Source organism: Crotalus tigris, unplaced genomic scaffold (assembly GCF_016545835.1).
Source record: "Crotalus tigris isolate CLP2741 ecotype Arizona unplaced genomic scaffold, ASM1654583v1 scf7180000018354.2857554, whole genome shotgun sequence".
NCBI classification, from domain to species: domain Eukaryota; kingdom Metazoa; phylum Chordata; class Lepidosauria; order Squamata; family Viperidae; genus Crotalus; species Crotalus tigris.
In genome coordinates, this window is record NW_024096961.1 from 2,269,003 (window position 1) to 2,285,883 (window position 16,881).

At 35.4% G+C, this 16,881-nt stretch overlaps 1 protein-coding gene across 3 annotated transcripts in view; it reads left to right on the plus strand.

Moving 5' to 3' along the window:
* TSG101 (tumor susceptibility 101) overlaps positions 1 to 16,881 on the plus strand; it is a 45,342-nt gene that overhangs the window by 18,205 nt on the left and 10,256 nt on the right. For 2 of the 3 annotated variants that reach the window (XM_039350787.1, XM_039350789.1), the window contains one exon: positions 2,846 to 8,619. In XM_039350787.1, the coding sequence (XP_039206721.1) occupies positions 2,846 to 3,426 (581 nt within the window). In that variant the 3' untranslated portion in view covers positions 3,427 to 8,619. Of the gene's footprint in view, positions 1 to 2,845; positions 8,620 to 13,971; positions 14,175 to 16,881 lie in introns of those variants that run through there. The other variant, XM_039350788.1, reaches the window with a different exon arrangement.

The following is a 16,881-nucleotide window of genomic DNA, read 5'->3' on the forward strand; positions in this document are numbered from 1 at the left end:
CTTAGCAAGTCATAAATGAATTAAAGTTGAAGAGCAAATAGAACAAAATTACGTAATTGTTTTATTCTCTAATCTTATTCTGGGCAGCTAATCTTAGTTTTGACATTTAAATTTTGGGAAAAGTTTTAACATGCTAACATACCCAGGAATACCCAGAGTGTAATCATTACAGTGCAAAAAATAATGCTGCAGCTAAATACAGTATAGTAAAGAATATAATTACAGATAGACATAGGAAACCTTGACAATCAGTATTGCTAAAAATATGTTTGAATGTGCTTGAAGTTAAGTATCTTCAATATGTTCTTTGCATTTACAGGCCTCTAGATCTCTATTCTTTATGTATTATTGAACAGATACATCATATTAGAAGTAAAATATCTAGTTTCAGGGTAGATAATAGATGTATGACTGTTGTATGTGAAATTTACTTTCTGTCAGATAAAAATTCAGATCAGCTGTTTTTTATTCCATACATGACAAAAAAATCCTTACCTGCATTGAACCAAATATTGCATTTACAGTTAAATCCAGTTTTAAAAAGTCCTAGAAACTATGACCATATCTTGGCTTTATCTATTCATTGTATTGGACTTTGCCTTCCCAATAAGTAAACAAAAATCTTGGAAACTCTTGTTTAAAAGGACAGCAACATTTAGTACAGAAAGCAGCCCAGGACAAGATTCCCTTGTAATGATATTTTGTCCCAACACCATTATGTAAGTTTGAAAAGCCAGAATATATTTATATCCCTTTTTCCTATTCAGCCAAGATTATCAAGGCAGCTAATGCAGAAAAAAGAAAACAATTAAGATTTACTTAAATGCCTAATATTAAAATAATTATAAAATCTTCAAAAAAATAAATCTTAAGCTAGGATAGATAGAACTATGTATGGTGCCCAATACAATTTATTCCATAACTCGGGAGCATCATGGAAAAAGCCCCTCTCCTGTATTCTGAACTCATGTCTCCAAAAAAGGGGGACCTTCTCAAAGATCTTTGGCATGATTGGAGTATTGGTCCAACCCTTGAAATTGTTCAGGTTAATCAGTATCTGCCAGAGCTATTTATTTATAGGATCACCATCTTAATGATAACTTCAGCTTAAAAAGTGGTATATTTTGATACTGGTTTGTAATCACACAAATCTTTTGGGTTTAGGATTTTTTTGAAATTAAAATATCTTGTAATTGCCTCTTTGAAGCAAGAAGATGGTCACCGTGTTTAAGCATGAAAGTAGTCACACCTTGGCTACTTTAACTAGCAGTGGAAATTCTAAAGGGTCAAGATCATCAAGACCTTCACATCTTCAAGATCTACAATGAATAATCAACTTTATCTGCTGCTGCAAATTGTTCATAGTCTACTGTTCCTCTCCATATACTAGAAAAGAAGATGCTATTCAGTATGGAAAAACAACACCAGCTTATCTGATCTGGCACAATAAGAATGGAAAAATATGATTCCTTGGTACCGTCACTTTACAGAATGCAAATAGGTGCTAGTATCTGCTCAGCCTGAGGTTCCTGAGATTTCTTTATCTGTGTTCAAACTGTCATTCCTTCTGCTTCATCATTTTTATTCTCCTACTTAATCAGAAGTCTGTAGGAGAGGGAAGTATTCTTTGAATCAACAGTGTCCACTGCCTGGGATTATTTTGTATTCTACAGATCAAACAGGACTTTTTTTTTTTTTTTTTTGACAAGTCATGCTCAGCGGCTCGGAAAAAAAGCAGATGCATTTATGCAGCCATTCAGATCTGTTAACTACCTGGAATGGACACTTTTAACCTACTATACCTACAGAGATTGTTATCTTCTATGAACATTTCACACAGACTCTTCAAACCTCATATTACCAACTCTTCTTGAACTGAATGCCACATCAAGAATGTATCCTGTTCCATGTATGGAATCTGATATTAGCTGGGACAGGTGTTCCCAAATCAGGAAATACTGTGCTGTTTCTTACTGAATGACTTCAGCACATTCACTGAATATTCTCAAGGACCAGAAGCCTGGCAAAATACAGAGACCGGGGTGTATGAGGTAGTTTCAGGGGGTATGAGGTAGTTCAGGAAGAGAAGTCTTTGGAGACTCAAAATCATAATGGGCAATCTGTACTCTCCTCACACATTTTTTATTGTTTTAAAGAGGAACTTAAACATTTAGATGTAATTCAGCAAAACAAGATTGATCTTCCTTGGAAAAGTTGTAACATGGCTTCATAGATATACTGTATAACTATAAGGCATGTAATAAAAAAAAATTCTTTTATCCATACTGCTTTCTCAACCACTATCTGCCATGCTTGATCTTGATTACCTCTGGCATTCAATTGCGTTCTGTGATTCTGGGCCTTGAAAATTATATTTTGTTCTTATGTCTGTTAATCTTTAAATGTCTTGGGGTGGAAAATCTAGTTCATTATGTCTAGGTTCAATCTATCAGTAATTGGTCACTCTGAATATTGAAAGCTAACAATGTTAACTGCTTTCTCAAGAGCTAAATGTGTACTAGAATTGTCATTTGGCAAAGATATCTCTGAGTTGCTTTGGAAAATATCAATAGATAGGGGGAACGGGGTAAGTGTGCTTTTCTTTTTGTTACATAAATTAGATGCAACCATTTATCCTGTAAACTGAATACATCAACGTATTAACAATTGTTTGAAATAGTGTTCAAATCAAATTGGCAATATGGAAGGTTTTCATGTATTTATGTCTAACGTTTTGATTGTTTTTACATGGAGCAATACAGAAAACTGCTCTGGGTAGAGTTTTCAGAAAGGGCTTTGACCACAAAGTTTATGAAGGATTAATGTATGTTTGTTCTCTTAATAGCAGATGGCAGAAGAAAGCAGAAACAGGTATGGATTTGTGGTCATTCCTATGTTTTCTGGGCAGAAAAACGGGCACTTGACAGAAGCTTTGTTCCACAATTGGGAATTCGACTGGAGGATGCCAAATTACATTGGCTAGGAAAGAGTGGAATGATGTGGGATCAATTAGTACCCACCCTATTGCATACACGACGGAGGCTAACAGATCCTGATATACTGGTGATCCATCTAGGAGGCAATGACTTGGGGATAACCAGTAATGCGGATGTCATAAACCGAATGAAGAAAGATTTTGGACATCTTAAGCAAATATTCAAGAATAGCATTCTAGTCTGGTCTAATATCATACCCAGGAAAGTATGGAATCAAGAGATACCCCATAGAGTGATGGAGAAAAGCAGGAGAAGAATCAATCAGGAAATTGGCTATTTTGTGCAGTATATTGGAGGAACTGTGATCCAGCATGATTTACTTGTACCAGAATCTCCTGGATTGTTCCATCTAGATGGTGTACTCTTATCTGAGAGTGGTACAGATATCTTCAACCTGGATTTACAAAGTGCTTTAGAAACATTGTTTTGATTTTTAACTGGAAGAAAAATGATACCCTTTATGCATTAACAGCTGTGGACTCTTTCTACAAATAGAAAGTTCTGAACAGCATGGTAACGTGAATTGATAAATAACAGATTTAGCCTAAGATTTAGCTTGGTACTGATTACTAATGCAGTTGTCTGTGACATTGTCCTATAAACTGCAAATAATTTTTTGTTAATGTGTTTAACTATTTTTTGCGAATTCAGTTTATTGGTTTTTCATTTATTTAAATTCACTTCTCATATATGTTGAATGAGACTGCCAAATAAATTTATTTTCAGTTGATCCCAACTCCACAAAGCTCTCACTGCAAGATTATAACAATCTACAGTATAAGTAACAGTTTATAAAGCTATTTCGTGTGAGTCAGATGGGATTAATTATCAAGTGTTATCACTATTGGGGTAGAAGTTAGTGCTGTCATCTATTGGCAGATGAATGACTTCATAATCCCCACCATATCTACATGTCTTAAGTTCTCCTGCAGAAGTTTGACAAGCCCTTTTGTGTATGCTTGAGGATCATGCACAAGGAAAGGAAAGAAAGGGAAATCCCATTACGTCAGCTAATGTATATGGATATAGCCCACTGTTAACCAATTCAGCATTGCACGTTAGAACATTTGTTCTTTTCAAACAGTGGGGGATTATTTAAATATAACGGGAAGATCAAATGAAGATCTAGTTTCTGACACATTGGTTTTTGAAAATACTTTATTTAGTTAAAAATTTAAGCAATTCTGTTTCACAATTGGGAATAGTGGCTGGTTTAAATGTAGTATTCCCAATTTAATACACATAATTTATTAAGCTAGGAATACTATTTTAGTCCCACACATTCTTCTCCACTTTTATGCCTTTTGTACCAGCTTTGATCCAAATCACAATATCTGTTACTACTGAACTGTGGTATAAAATTGTTTCATTTACTGAGCTCTTAATTAATAATATGCCTTGAACCATATCTATTTTTGGCATAATGGAAAATTGGTTTTAAAATGAGGACTAAAGAATTGCTTCTCCTTTGGAATTGGGGAGCAATTGTTCTAGATATGAGAGCTCTTAGACATGTAAGAAGGGTTTAAATGATTCATTTTCCTACTGCATGCAAAATAGTATCATATACTTCTTAGAGCAGTTATCATATATTTCTTAGAGCATAAATGGTATCTTAAATAACAGGGTTTACAAAAATATTGTTGCTATGGTTTTGTTAACTCTGAGTGAATACATCTTTTGTGATAATTAAAATGAAATTATAATTTTTTTCTGCCAATATTCCCACTAAGATAGCAAAGCACTTGTGAGTTTTTTTGTTTGTTGTGCTTGAAGAAAATCTTTATTTGAGTCGAAATGCATAAAGGTAGATGTTCTGCTTATCCCAGAGGTATTGTTGAACTGTTTGGCAGTAGCTCTATAAGAGAATTATGCCACTTTGTGCTTTGGCATCATTGATCTGAAACAGAATTTGCTTTGAAGGAAGGGAAGTACAATTTTAGAAGTAAGGAAGGAAACTTTAAAATATGGAGATGTGTATTTCCCTCCCTCCCAAAAAACTGACCTACTGTGCAATAACAATTTAGTTATTAAGGAGGAAACAATTTTGCGAAACAAATTAAAACAAGACTTATTTTGTCTTTCTATATTGAATTCAATTTACACTGCATTTATGTGATATTGTGACTAAGGTTCTTAACAAGCAAGAGGGAATTCGATATTAATCATTTATGTCAATTTCTGAAATGAATTCCTTACTCAAAAGACTTCCAAGTCTGCTGAGCCTCTAGGAGAGGAACTTTGAAAGCTTCAATCAGTAATGAACTGTATGACTGCCAGTAAGACAACAGGAATAGAATGTAGAAGACCGAGCTATGGAGATTGCATCTTTTAAATATTAACTTCATAGAGTAAAACACTTGAGCAGATTTATTTTATGTAATTTATCTTAAATATCTCTGAAGTTTCCAGCCAGATGAGAATTACACTACCTGTGAGACCAAATAGGACTGTGTTCAAATGTGAATGGCATGCTTACTTTTTCCCTGTGAGAGTTTAGAAGCACAACTGTTGAAAACAGCAGTTTTCAGACTACCTTTTGTATATTTGCTTGTAAAAGAGCATTTAAGCTCCAGTATTTTGTCAGGATTTATCTTTCATAAACTATTGACATTGGACACCTGTTTGAATTATCTGATTTCTATAATTTGGAGGGTTCTGTTTTAAAAATAATAAAACATTAGCCTTTATTTTTTTGTACTGTGTGATATTAGTGGGCATCTAGTAATAGCCTGCAACTTATTTTTCTCCAAATCCTGTTTTGAGGCCATTAAACGTCATGTGCTGACATGGCACTTAGTCTAATATCAGTTATATTGGAAACGGTTGCATTTTTCAATTATGTTGGATACTATGAAAATAAAGCAACCATATGCTATTTAAAAGCTGAAAGTAAATGTTGGCGCCAGTATTCACTGGCCATTGTTTATGGCTAAACATAATGGCTTTGATTCAAGCTTGTTTTTACCAGGACTTGAAAATGCCTTCCATTTGCATATGGTAATCTCCTGATTTTTCCTCTCAGAGTATTCATCACTGCTCTCCACTCTTGGGATACATGTTTTCCAAAGTGATTTTGGGTAGGAGGGGCACTGGGCTCTGCAAAGAAGAAGAGATGGGGGTTGATCTGTTTTACGAATACAGTTACTCTTCTTTGGAGAATAATTTGTTAAAATTATTAGAAGTTGGTGTTTCACAGTCACAACTACCGAATATATATTTACATTTGGTTAATCTGTATAAAATCATTGAAACAGCTGCAGTGAAAGTGAATGTACATGTCCCAGGATAATATTGCAGGATCCAATCTGGGTTGATCACCAGGACCAAAGATTTGGTCCTCTGAGCTTTCAGACCCGTGCTGGAGCCCATCTTCAGAGAACTCCTCTCTAGCTCAGAAGACTAAACCTCTGGTCCCAGTGACCGACCCAGATTGGATCCTGCGAACAACTACAGGGTTCATTCTCTCTTTGTGAATAAGCAATACTGCCATCAAGTAAAAGACCTATTATTGCATTTAAATATTAGTGAATAGTTTCTCTGTTCACCACCAATATGATATTCTAAATACCGTATCTCAGATTTCAATAATATACATATGTTTGGCAGATAATTACTTACCGCAGTATGCCTAGTAATGTGTTTCATAGGATTTCCTTGGTGAGCAGACTTCCATACAAACGCCACCATTTTAGTTCACTGTAGCACTACTGAGAAACTGGCTTGTACTAGTATTATTTTTTTTAAAGATTTCTGTGTCCTTTACATTAAAGAAAATATGATTGTTATATATTGTCCAGGTTCCTAACCTCACAGGACAACTACTTTTATATTCTACACTGATAATGACTCCTTGCATTTGGATGGCTCTTGTACTTCATAATTTGAAGGAGCTAAATTGGTGATGGGATGAAAGGAAGAGATGCTGTATTAGTGGTATAGCACATGTTGTACATGCGTAATGTCTTGGATTCCGTTTCTGGCATTTCTAGTTCAATGTAGCAGGTAGTAGATTCGGACTACAGTCTGATAGTTCAAAGAGCCTCTTCCAGGCAATCTGGCCAATGCTGGGATAGATGGAGAAGTGGTTGGGCTTGTCTCTGTTTCTCTGTTCCTAAAGAGATCACGTGTAGAGCTTTTGGTTCAGCCCAGGTGAAAACTTTAAAAATAAAAACCACTGTTTCAAGCTTGAAATAGGTCATTTTGAACTTGGAACAGTTTGGATTTGAAATGTTTTGTGTTATTGATGAAGTAAGTTCTTTTAAGTTTTTATTTGAAAGAGGGTGAAGAATAAACTTGGTGGCATTCTGGCATAGATGATGGTATTTAGCTGAAATAAATATTCATATTCCACAAATAGTTTATTTTTAAAATGTAAGATGATTTTGCATTTGCTAAGAAATTTTGGCAGATGTGTCAGGCAAGATTGTTGTTTAGCTCAGGATCACCTTCTTATTAGCTAAATCCAGTAAATATTTTATATCTCCCAAATAGTTTTCTCTCTAAGAGATGAGTTTTATAAATACTTGAGCTCTTCTGGGCAGGTTAGGAGAAGGTGAAGCAGAAGTCAAGATACTGTTTTCCCCCCCAGAAAATAATTCCCATTAAAAGAAATATAATTTTCCTATATATATATTTTTTTACCAAACAAGCAAATAAAAACTTTACTCACCATAATGCTTTAGGTGTTTCCACAGATCAGTTTTTACTAGACTGAAAATGCTGTATATCACAGTGGCTGTTAATTTGGATTTATAGATGTTCTCCCTTTCTTAAGGTCCTAATTTGGATTTATAGATGTTCTCCCTTTCTTAAGGACCAAGGACATTTCAGGCCAGAGCAAATTAATGAAGGAATCAATAGTGATGGTTTGTTGTCAGTCTTCTTTCTTTTAGATTAGAAAAGTGACTTTATTGTACCAAGAGAGTCTTAAGACTATTTCATTCTGAACTTGAATTGAGGAAAGACTTAGCACGTACATTCTTTGGAAGTCAGCAAGTCACCTGTTCAGCAATTCCTGTCTAGATTTATAACTTTAAATGTATTTCACTCTCTTAGATAGAATTTCTGCTGTGGATAGCAATTTAATCTATTTAGATTAAATTAAGAAAATAATCGACTGGTGTTAATATTTTAAGAGAAAAAAATCTGTCTTATGAGTGATACATATTCATATTCTATTAAATGCCAGTTTATTCAGCAGCCAAGTTCAGTGTTGGAGGCTGTTTTTCTTTTGGGCTTAATTTGTAGTCTATATACTGTAAGGTCACAGTACCTTAAGGTCACTTCTGAAACCAGATTCCATATGGTAAAGGTTAAATGTTTCAAGTATTCCTTGTAATAAATGTCTGTGTGCCACAGTATCTTCTTAGTGTGTGGCTAATTATGGAAGAAGGAAGGAGAAAATGTTAAGACTCATATTCTTTTATATATAAATATTTTTATTAAGTTTTATAAAGGTAATAGAGGAATGGGGTCAAAAAGGATAAGACAAAGAGATTAATCCCACAAAATAACATCGCTTCAGCAAGTCTACCAGTCCGGGTTTACATATTAAATCTTAATAATTACTCTATTATTAAACAACTCTCAATATAATCATGTAAATAACAAATTAGTCAGTAGCTCTCATTCATTTCACTACTTAACAATGCTTAGTATTAATTAATTATCACTTTAAAACAATATATTACATATTAATTATAGTTTACCATATTGTTTAAGATCACAAATATACAAAGAGGAAGAAGAAATAAGAACAAGTTCATACAAATAATCATGGAATATAAATACAAATTATCAATTATCTCTTTAAATTTCATAACCTTTTCTCATTCTAGCATGTTTCTAACCAATAATAAAAATTTTAAGACTCATATTCTTAAAGGAGTAAACCAAAATATTTTTTTTCTTGTTTGGAATATATAATTTTCCTTGGATCTTTGCACTTTCAACCCTTTTTTAAGACATATAAATTACTTTACACACACAAACACACATAATTTTATATATGATAATTTTTCTGGCCTTCAATTTGAGTTGTATGCAAGAGCTTCATAAATATGCAGTTGTGACTAAAAGTTAAATTTGTTTTTGTCCTGACAGCTAAGATTGCATAGTATATTATAGTTTTAGGTTGTAACTGTCTTAAGCTAAAGGGCTGACATTCTCTGGTGAGAATTGCTTTTTCATCAGGATGGATGAGAGGAAAATCTGTGAGAGAAAATTCTGACATGCAAGTTTATGTTGTTTAGCAGTAAAAATAGTGTAATGCAGTTGCTGGGGACAGAAGGTTACTGTGTGTATGTTGGGGGGAAGAGGAATCAGAACTGCATGCTGTAAATAAGGGTTGGAATGATTCTTGCACAGAACAGCCATGTCTTCTCCAAACTGGTGTGGAGACCTGAAAACAGGTGTGCCTGCTTTGATGTGATATTGTATTCAGGCTCCTGCACATTCCAAAACACTTCCAAATCACACAGTATGTGTGAAGCATTTTGTTTGCTGTAGGGCTTTTTGGGTAGTGAATTTATTCTCAGTAATGAGTGCCCGACTCTTAGGATATTTACAGATTTCATTGCTTGGGATGTTTGGATTTATTTTGCTACCTGTCTGTTTTGCTGTCTGTCTGAAAGCATTTATGGCTGCTCTCTCTGAAACATAATTCTGCTTGTTACAGACTTTGCTACAGTTTTTGAGAGTAGAAATTACATCCTAGGTTTACTGGCTTTTTTTGTTTTTGTTTCTCTTAGGTAGCTAAGGTTTCTATTAGGTAGCTTAACTGAGAAATATAAAAGCGATTAAGTAGTATCTTAATTTATTCTGTTGCATTTATTGGCAAAATATGGATATTGTACAAAGAGAGATGTTAGTCTCTGGTGACAAAATATTAGGAACCTAGTGGCACCTTTTCTGGCGGAAAAGTATTTATTGAAAGGCAGAAGTTTTTATGAGCTACAGCTCACTTCATAGGAGTATTATGTCTGTTTGTATTTATTCTAGTTTTGGTACATCTCATGAATTTGCATTCCATCTGGCTGAACGTGATGCTTGTTATCAGTAAAACTGGATCAATTCCCAGGAGGAATTATTAAAAAAAAGAAACAGAACAACAGAACTCCACTGGTTGTTACCTACAACTCACACCTCAAACTACTCAAATGCATTAGCAATAAGCTACAGTCATTGTAGCCACCCAACTTAAAGCAAATTTTCACAAGCAACATAAAACAACATGGGAACCAGACCATGCAAAAAAGACAGATGTCTGTTTTGCATCCCCACCCTCCATTTTATCCATCACAGGCCCCAATAAGTATACCTGCCAGACTGAAGGCACTTAAATGCCATCATATGCTAGCAATACCTTTCTGAATTCTGCCTAGAACAAATGGGGCAAACTTTGTTCAAATGAATTAATGAGCACAAGTTTGTCATTAGAACTGAGAACAAGAACAAAGTAAGATCAGAGCATTTCAACCTCTCAGGGCACTCCATAGGAAAAAAATATCTTAATAATTCTTTCTATATAAATCAACTCATATTTCTTTGATAGTCAATTAAAATAAAGGCAGGTGTCTGCTGAGAAATACTTAGCGAAAGAAAGAACTGTGACCTTTGCAGTAGATGGTGAAAGTTGTGGTTGGCACATATTTCCTTGTGTAAATAGAATATAGGACAAGAAAATAGAAAAACTGGGTCTTGCTGACGGATAAACCTTTTGCAATGACACATGTAAAAACGGTCGTAAGGAAAGTAGTGGTGAGAACAAGGACAGGGAAGAAAAGGAAACTGACTCGGTAACCAGGACAACAGAACAAGAACAAGGAACTAACCCAGTGGTCAGTTCCAAGAAGAAGGAACTAAGAAAGGTGCTGTTCCAGAAAGTCATGGTTTTAACAAGGAAAGGGAAATGGGACAGATATTGGGTGGTTCCAGAAGTCAGGGGTGGGCACAGTGCTGAGGTATAAAACCTGCCTCAGAGATGAGGGCATTGCCATTTGGCCATCACACTTAATGACTGCTTGTCCATTTGGCCCTTATTGCAATAAGTTATTGAAATGTAAGTACTGAATTTGTGTGTTAAATTTAAATAAACCTCTGGATCTTAAAGTGAGACTTTTGCTGTGTGTTGTCTCTTGTCTCAGTTAAACAAGTTTTTCCTCTGATACCTCAGAGGACCCATTTTTGGAAAAGTGTGAATTTAACAGCCACATCAAATGTAATTTTTGAGCTGGGATACATCAAAATGTTTCAGACAATGTCAGAAGGTCTTAAGAAACACAGTGGGTTTTTAACACATTACGATTGTTAACTGATACTGCAATTGTAGTCTGTCTTCCATGTAACCTACATCATTCTCTTTTTCCCCACACCTTACCTCAATTTAAATCCTACATTAGTCTATCTAATCTGCACATCTGATTTGTGAGCTACAGCTCACAAAGGATTATGCCTTTCAACAAAAATGGACTTCGTTTGTTAGCAAAAATGTTAGCAGAGTCCAGATTCTCTAAGGCAAAGGGTAGGTGAATTTGAAATAAGATTATTACATGCAATTTCGCCTGCACTCTGTTATTGTAAATCATGGTACCCTTTTAAAAATAAGAGAAATTCTATATTGCAATTTTATTTCCTTTTCTATTCTAATTGAATTTTATTTTTTGGTACCTAAGCACATTAATATTGTAACTATAACTACACTTTCCTATGTGTAAAAGTGGCGTTGAAAACATACACAATTGACCTATATTGTTCTTTTTCTTTATTTGTTTTCTGTGTTTGCCATTTGTTAGACTTTTGCTTGGGAGCTTTAAAAAAATTGTTAAAACCAGTTTGGAACTCTTTATTTGCCCATACAAATAGAATGCATCTAGCAGCATTATCGGCCTGAGTTTTTCCACTTCATTTCATTTTTCAAAATATGCATGTCCTTTAAAGTATTACAATAAAACTGTTAATATCAAGTAGTGTAAAAATGGTGGTTTTTCATGATGAAATTAACTTTATGAGATTTTCAGTATGTTTCCTGGCAAACTGAACACTCTATCCAATATACTCTGTAAATTGTATTTTTAATATACTGCATAATATTGGTATTTGGGGAAAATTATATTTATTGATGCAAAATGTCTAGAATTCTTCTAAAAATGTTTAATTGATGTAACATTTGTTATGCCGAAGGATTTCTTAGTTTGATACCAATTTTCAGAGTTCTTTGTATATGGCAGGCTTGCTTATTTTCAAGAGAAGAGAGATTTTAGGGGAAAATGATCAGCATGATAGACATTCAGAATCTCAACTAAATGTTTTTCCTAAGACTCAAAATGAAAGTATGAAAAAGAATAAGAATACTTTGATATCTGCTGAAATTCATAAATGAACTTTAAATGCATTGAAAAGAATATAGAGACTGTACTGTTCAACCATCCTTCATTAGATTCCGAACCTGAAGATTTTATATTCAGTTTTGTTGCACACCATTAAAACCTGAATTTAGAAAAGTGAAAGCCAGAAGAAAGAAAATTTTAAAATGAATTACAGCATATTCTTCAGCATCATGGTGAAGTTCAAAATGAAGTAAATAAGAAATTTGGATCAGAATCTGTGGCCCTGAAAGTCAATTTCAATCTGAAGATCAAACCAAAATAAATGAAGTTGACAAGAATGGAAATTACAGGAAGAATAGACATTTTCAGTAATTCACTATTTTTTTTTGTTGAGTGGACACTTCAAAAATATTAGTTTTGTATTGATATGTATTGATTTGGTATTACTGGAATGGACATATCAGAATCCCTTTCATAATCTGGATGCTGCTTCAACAATGGAAACATCTTAAAAGAAACAAAAAGGACTCATGTTTTTGAAAAAAGGCTGTGATTTAGAAGACAAATGTTAATATTAAGAACATTTATGGATGCGGCAAACTCAGACTACATGTGAAACCTGTGGCACTTTGAGTTGGTGTGTTAAGGTAAAATACAATTTTTATCATAAAGTGCTGTTCCTAATTCTTGCTATTTTGGATACTGTTGTAATACGTGTAACTTAACTTTTTAAAAAACACTTAACAGAAAAATCTTGTAAATGATATCAATTAAGAAATGGGGCATTTGTTACAAAATTTGATATCTAAGAAAATTCCTTAGTCAATGTTATTGGATAGGAGATGATGGAAAAACTTTAGCTTGAAATGTGGTGTGTGAATTTCTAGCCCAAATGTTTGAGAAGAAGAATTAAAATAAGAAAAAATCATTTGTGCATGACAAATACCTGGCATCACATGTCAAATGATCATAATATATGCCCTGTAGCTTTTTATGACTAGTATGGAAACAAAAGAAAATTTGTATAAAAATAAAGTAGTGTTTCTTTGTTTTCATCAAACAATAATTAGCAGTAGTAGTCTGAGATAGGCACATCTTACATTTTCCTAATAAAAATTTATATTTATGGTGTATCCACCTACATCTGAGTAATTCAAGTGCACCAGATGCTTATGAAGTTTGTATTTCTAAGAAAGGCCTGCTATTTTATCAGCATAAATTAATAAATATATGGAAGCCTAATGAGTCTTTTTGCTCTAGATGAAATCTCCTAGAGAATTTAGAGGTTTTTATAATTCAGTTACAAACTATGATGAGATAAGTAAACCCATGTTAAATTGGCCAGGGATACATTTGTTGCTAAATACATTGAAAGTTCACAGATATACCTTCTAAACTCGATCGCGTCACATGACGTGTCGAGACGGTTTTTGCCTTTGCGGAGCTGGGATGGGCGTGGCCTGGACGTGACGCATCTGGTCTGCGGGCCGCCAGTTTGACACCCCTGTTCTATAGTATGACTTTTGCAAGTTAGCACAAGATGGTATTCCTTTTTTTTTCCTTTAAAGTATGCAGAGGTTATGTCTAAGGGTCTGTTTGAGGACATTGATAGCAGCATTTCTGTGACTATGAATTTTATTCTGCAGGTCCCAGCAGAGATGGCACAATTAGTGAAGATACTATTCGAGCTTCCCTTATATCAGCAGTCAGTGATAAATTGAGATGGCGGATGAAAGAAGAAATGGATCGTGCTCAGGCTGAGCTCAATGCCTTGAAGCGCACAGAAGAGGATCTGAAAAAGGGTCATCAGAAGCTTGAAGAGATGGTGACTCGTCTAGACCAAGAAGTGGTAAGCAGGAGGAAAGACTCTTTCCTGAATAATTTTGGTTTTGCAAAGTACTTGTACCTTTTTTTCTTTTATCTACTTCTACTGCTTAGAGCACTTGGTGGGAAAGACAAATTGGAAAAAAAAATCATACGTGAGTGATACATTTCTATTTATTCCAACTTTTAAATTGTAGATATATAGTAACTACAGTTACATCTATGGTACTGACAAGCTCAGTGAAAAGGAAAGATTGGAGACTTCCGGTGGTGACATCAGGGCGTTGCGGAGGCAAGAGGACAGTCTCTGTCCCTTAACTCTGATCTTTTTACGATTGGTGACCCTTCAGGGGCGTAGAGAGCCTGGAGGGCTAAGCGTGAGAAAGGGTGAAGCCGGAAGAGTAACGAGGTGAGAGGCGACCACTCGTTACAATGAAGGAAACCCCCTAAATCCAGCATGGAAATTTATGCCATCAACAGATGGCGGATCTGCGGCCCTGACAAAATCACAGAGGATGCGGAAGCAAAGAGAAACTTAACAGACTGTGTTGATGAGTGAGTCAAAATAGTTCAAAATATTTCTAAGGAATAATAGAAAAGTCTAAAAAGATCTACGTGTCTATTAGGGTGGGTGTTGAAAGGAAGCTCAACTGGTGAGGGAATCCTCAATGCAAGCGGCGACCCGGCGGGAAGAGCTGTGAGTTGACAGATTTAACAATCAGAATTAACAGGAGGGAGACATAAAGGAAGGAAAGACCTTGTGGTAAACGTTTGAGCGTAAATACGAGGAAGACGATAGATGATTAAGGAAGAAAAGGCTGAGGGACGGTGGCAAAAGCGGAGTTGGTGGAGCGTGTGAGACGAGAGAAGTGAAGAGAGAAGATTGATAAGCCAACAACTGGGAAGGAAAAGAAAATGGCGATTTAGGAGAAACGGAGGAATGAATACGTTGTGGAATATTAGAGACTTTTGGAGAAAGTGGTTGGAGAAGAAAGTTGGAGACAGACCTGAACGTGGAGAGGATTCAGAAAGCCAAGGAGTCGACGAGAGTACGTGTTTAAGTGCGAAAGAGAGTGGTGTGTAATAAAAATCCGGAAGGTGAAAGAGACGGCGAGAGGACGCAACAGGAGACGAAGGCGAAAGGAACGGATTGACGGCGGGAGAGACAAGATCGGAAGGAAAATCCAGAGCTTAACAGGGATGGTGTCTTCAGTTAAGAGAGGCGAGAGAGGAGACAAAAGTGAAAGGACCGGTTTGACGGCGGGAGAGATGAGATTGGAAGGAAAATCCAGAGCTTAATAGGGACGGTGTCTTCAGTTAAGAGAGGCGAGAGAAAGTGAATAGGATTGAAAGGGGGGATACGGTGATGAGCGCGAGAGGAAGGGAAGGAGACGATGAGAGGACGGGGCACGACATTGGAAGTGACAGGAACGTGGACGAGGCTTGGAAAGCAAAGGAGACGACGAGAGGACAGGATAAAGAGATAAGAATGGACTAACAATTGATAATATAAGATTGGAGAAGTAATTTGGATTTTTAGAAAAACTGTGTGGTAAGTAAGAAAGAGGAAAGAAAGCGAAGAGGGTTGGAGAAGGTAAGGAGAGATTTGGGGAATTGTGGCAGTGAAGGTAGTTTCAGAGGAGTTGAGGAAGGGAAATGAAGAATTAGAAGTTTAGAGTTAAAATAAAGTTAAATAAGCTGTTGGCTAAATAGAGTTACATTCAGAAATAGAAAACATTAGAGAAATAAGTGATAACTATGGCAACACTGAGGACAGGAAAAAAAAACGGTGTCAAGCCTAGCACTGACACACTCATCCCCACCTGGTCAAAGAACATTAGAAGGAATGTTAGGTACAGAAAAACAGTGTAATAGTTAATATGCAGACCATGCAGACTACACTTCTTACTATCCAAGAAACAATGTTAAAAATGCAGGAGACAATATCTAAGAATCATGTAGAAGTGAGAGGGGATATGAATAAATAGAATTGAGATGATTCAACAAATGATTGAGAAAAATGAAGCAAGAATTCAAACAGTAGAAGTAGGGTTGGATAAAGTAGGGAAAAAAGTTGATACATTAGATACAGAAATGATGGCAACTAATAAAAAAAATGGAGGAATCGATCATCCATCTAGAAATGGATAGGGCGGCATTCTACCTACAATTTCCAAATGTGGTAGAGGAGAAGGAAGAGGATTTGGGTGTTATCATGGTGGAATTGATTGCTGAGGCCCTACAAAGGGACAAACAAGAGATATTGATAGAGATAGATGAGGCATACAGAATCCATACAAATTATGCCAGACACAACAGACTTCCACGAGAAGTACATATTAGATTTGCTAGGAAAAAGGTGAGAGATATAATCTACAAAATTACAAGAGAAGATGCAATGATTTATAAAGGTGTGGAAATACAAACTCTAAAACAGGTACCAAAGAAGATAAAAGAACAGAGAAGGGAGTATAGATTCCTCAGTGTGTATTTAATCAAAAGAAGCATACCGTTCAGATGGTTAATCCCGGAGGGGATGTTGATATCATGGAGGGAGAGAAGGATTAAGATAGACAGCCTAGAGAAGGCACAAGAATTCTATGAACAATTGGAAGGAGTGGAAGAAGAGAATAGCAGCAAGGAAGAATTGGAATCCAAAAGCCAGGAAGACCAACAGCAGGAAGTAAGGGAAATAGAACAAGGGATAGAAAGCAAGGAAGAAAAAGGACAGA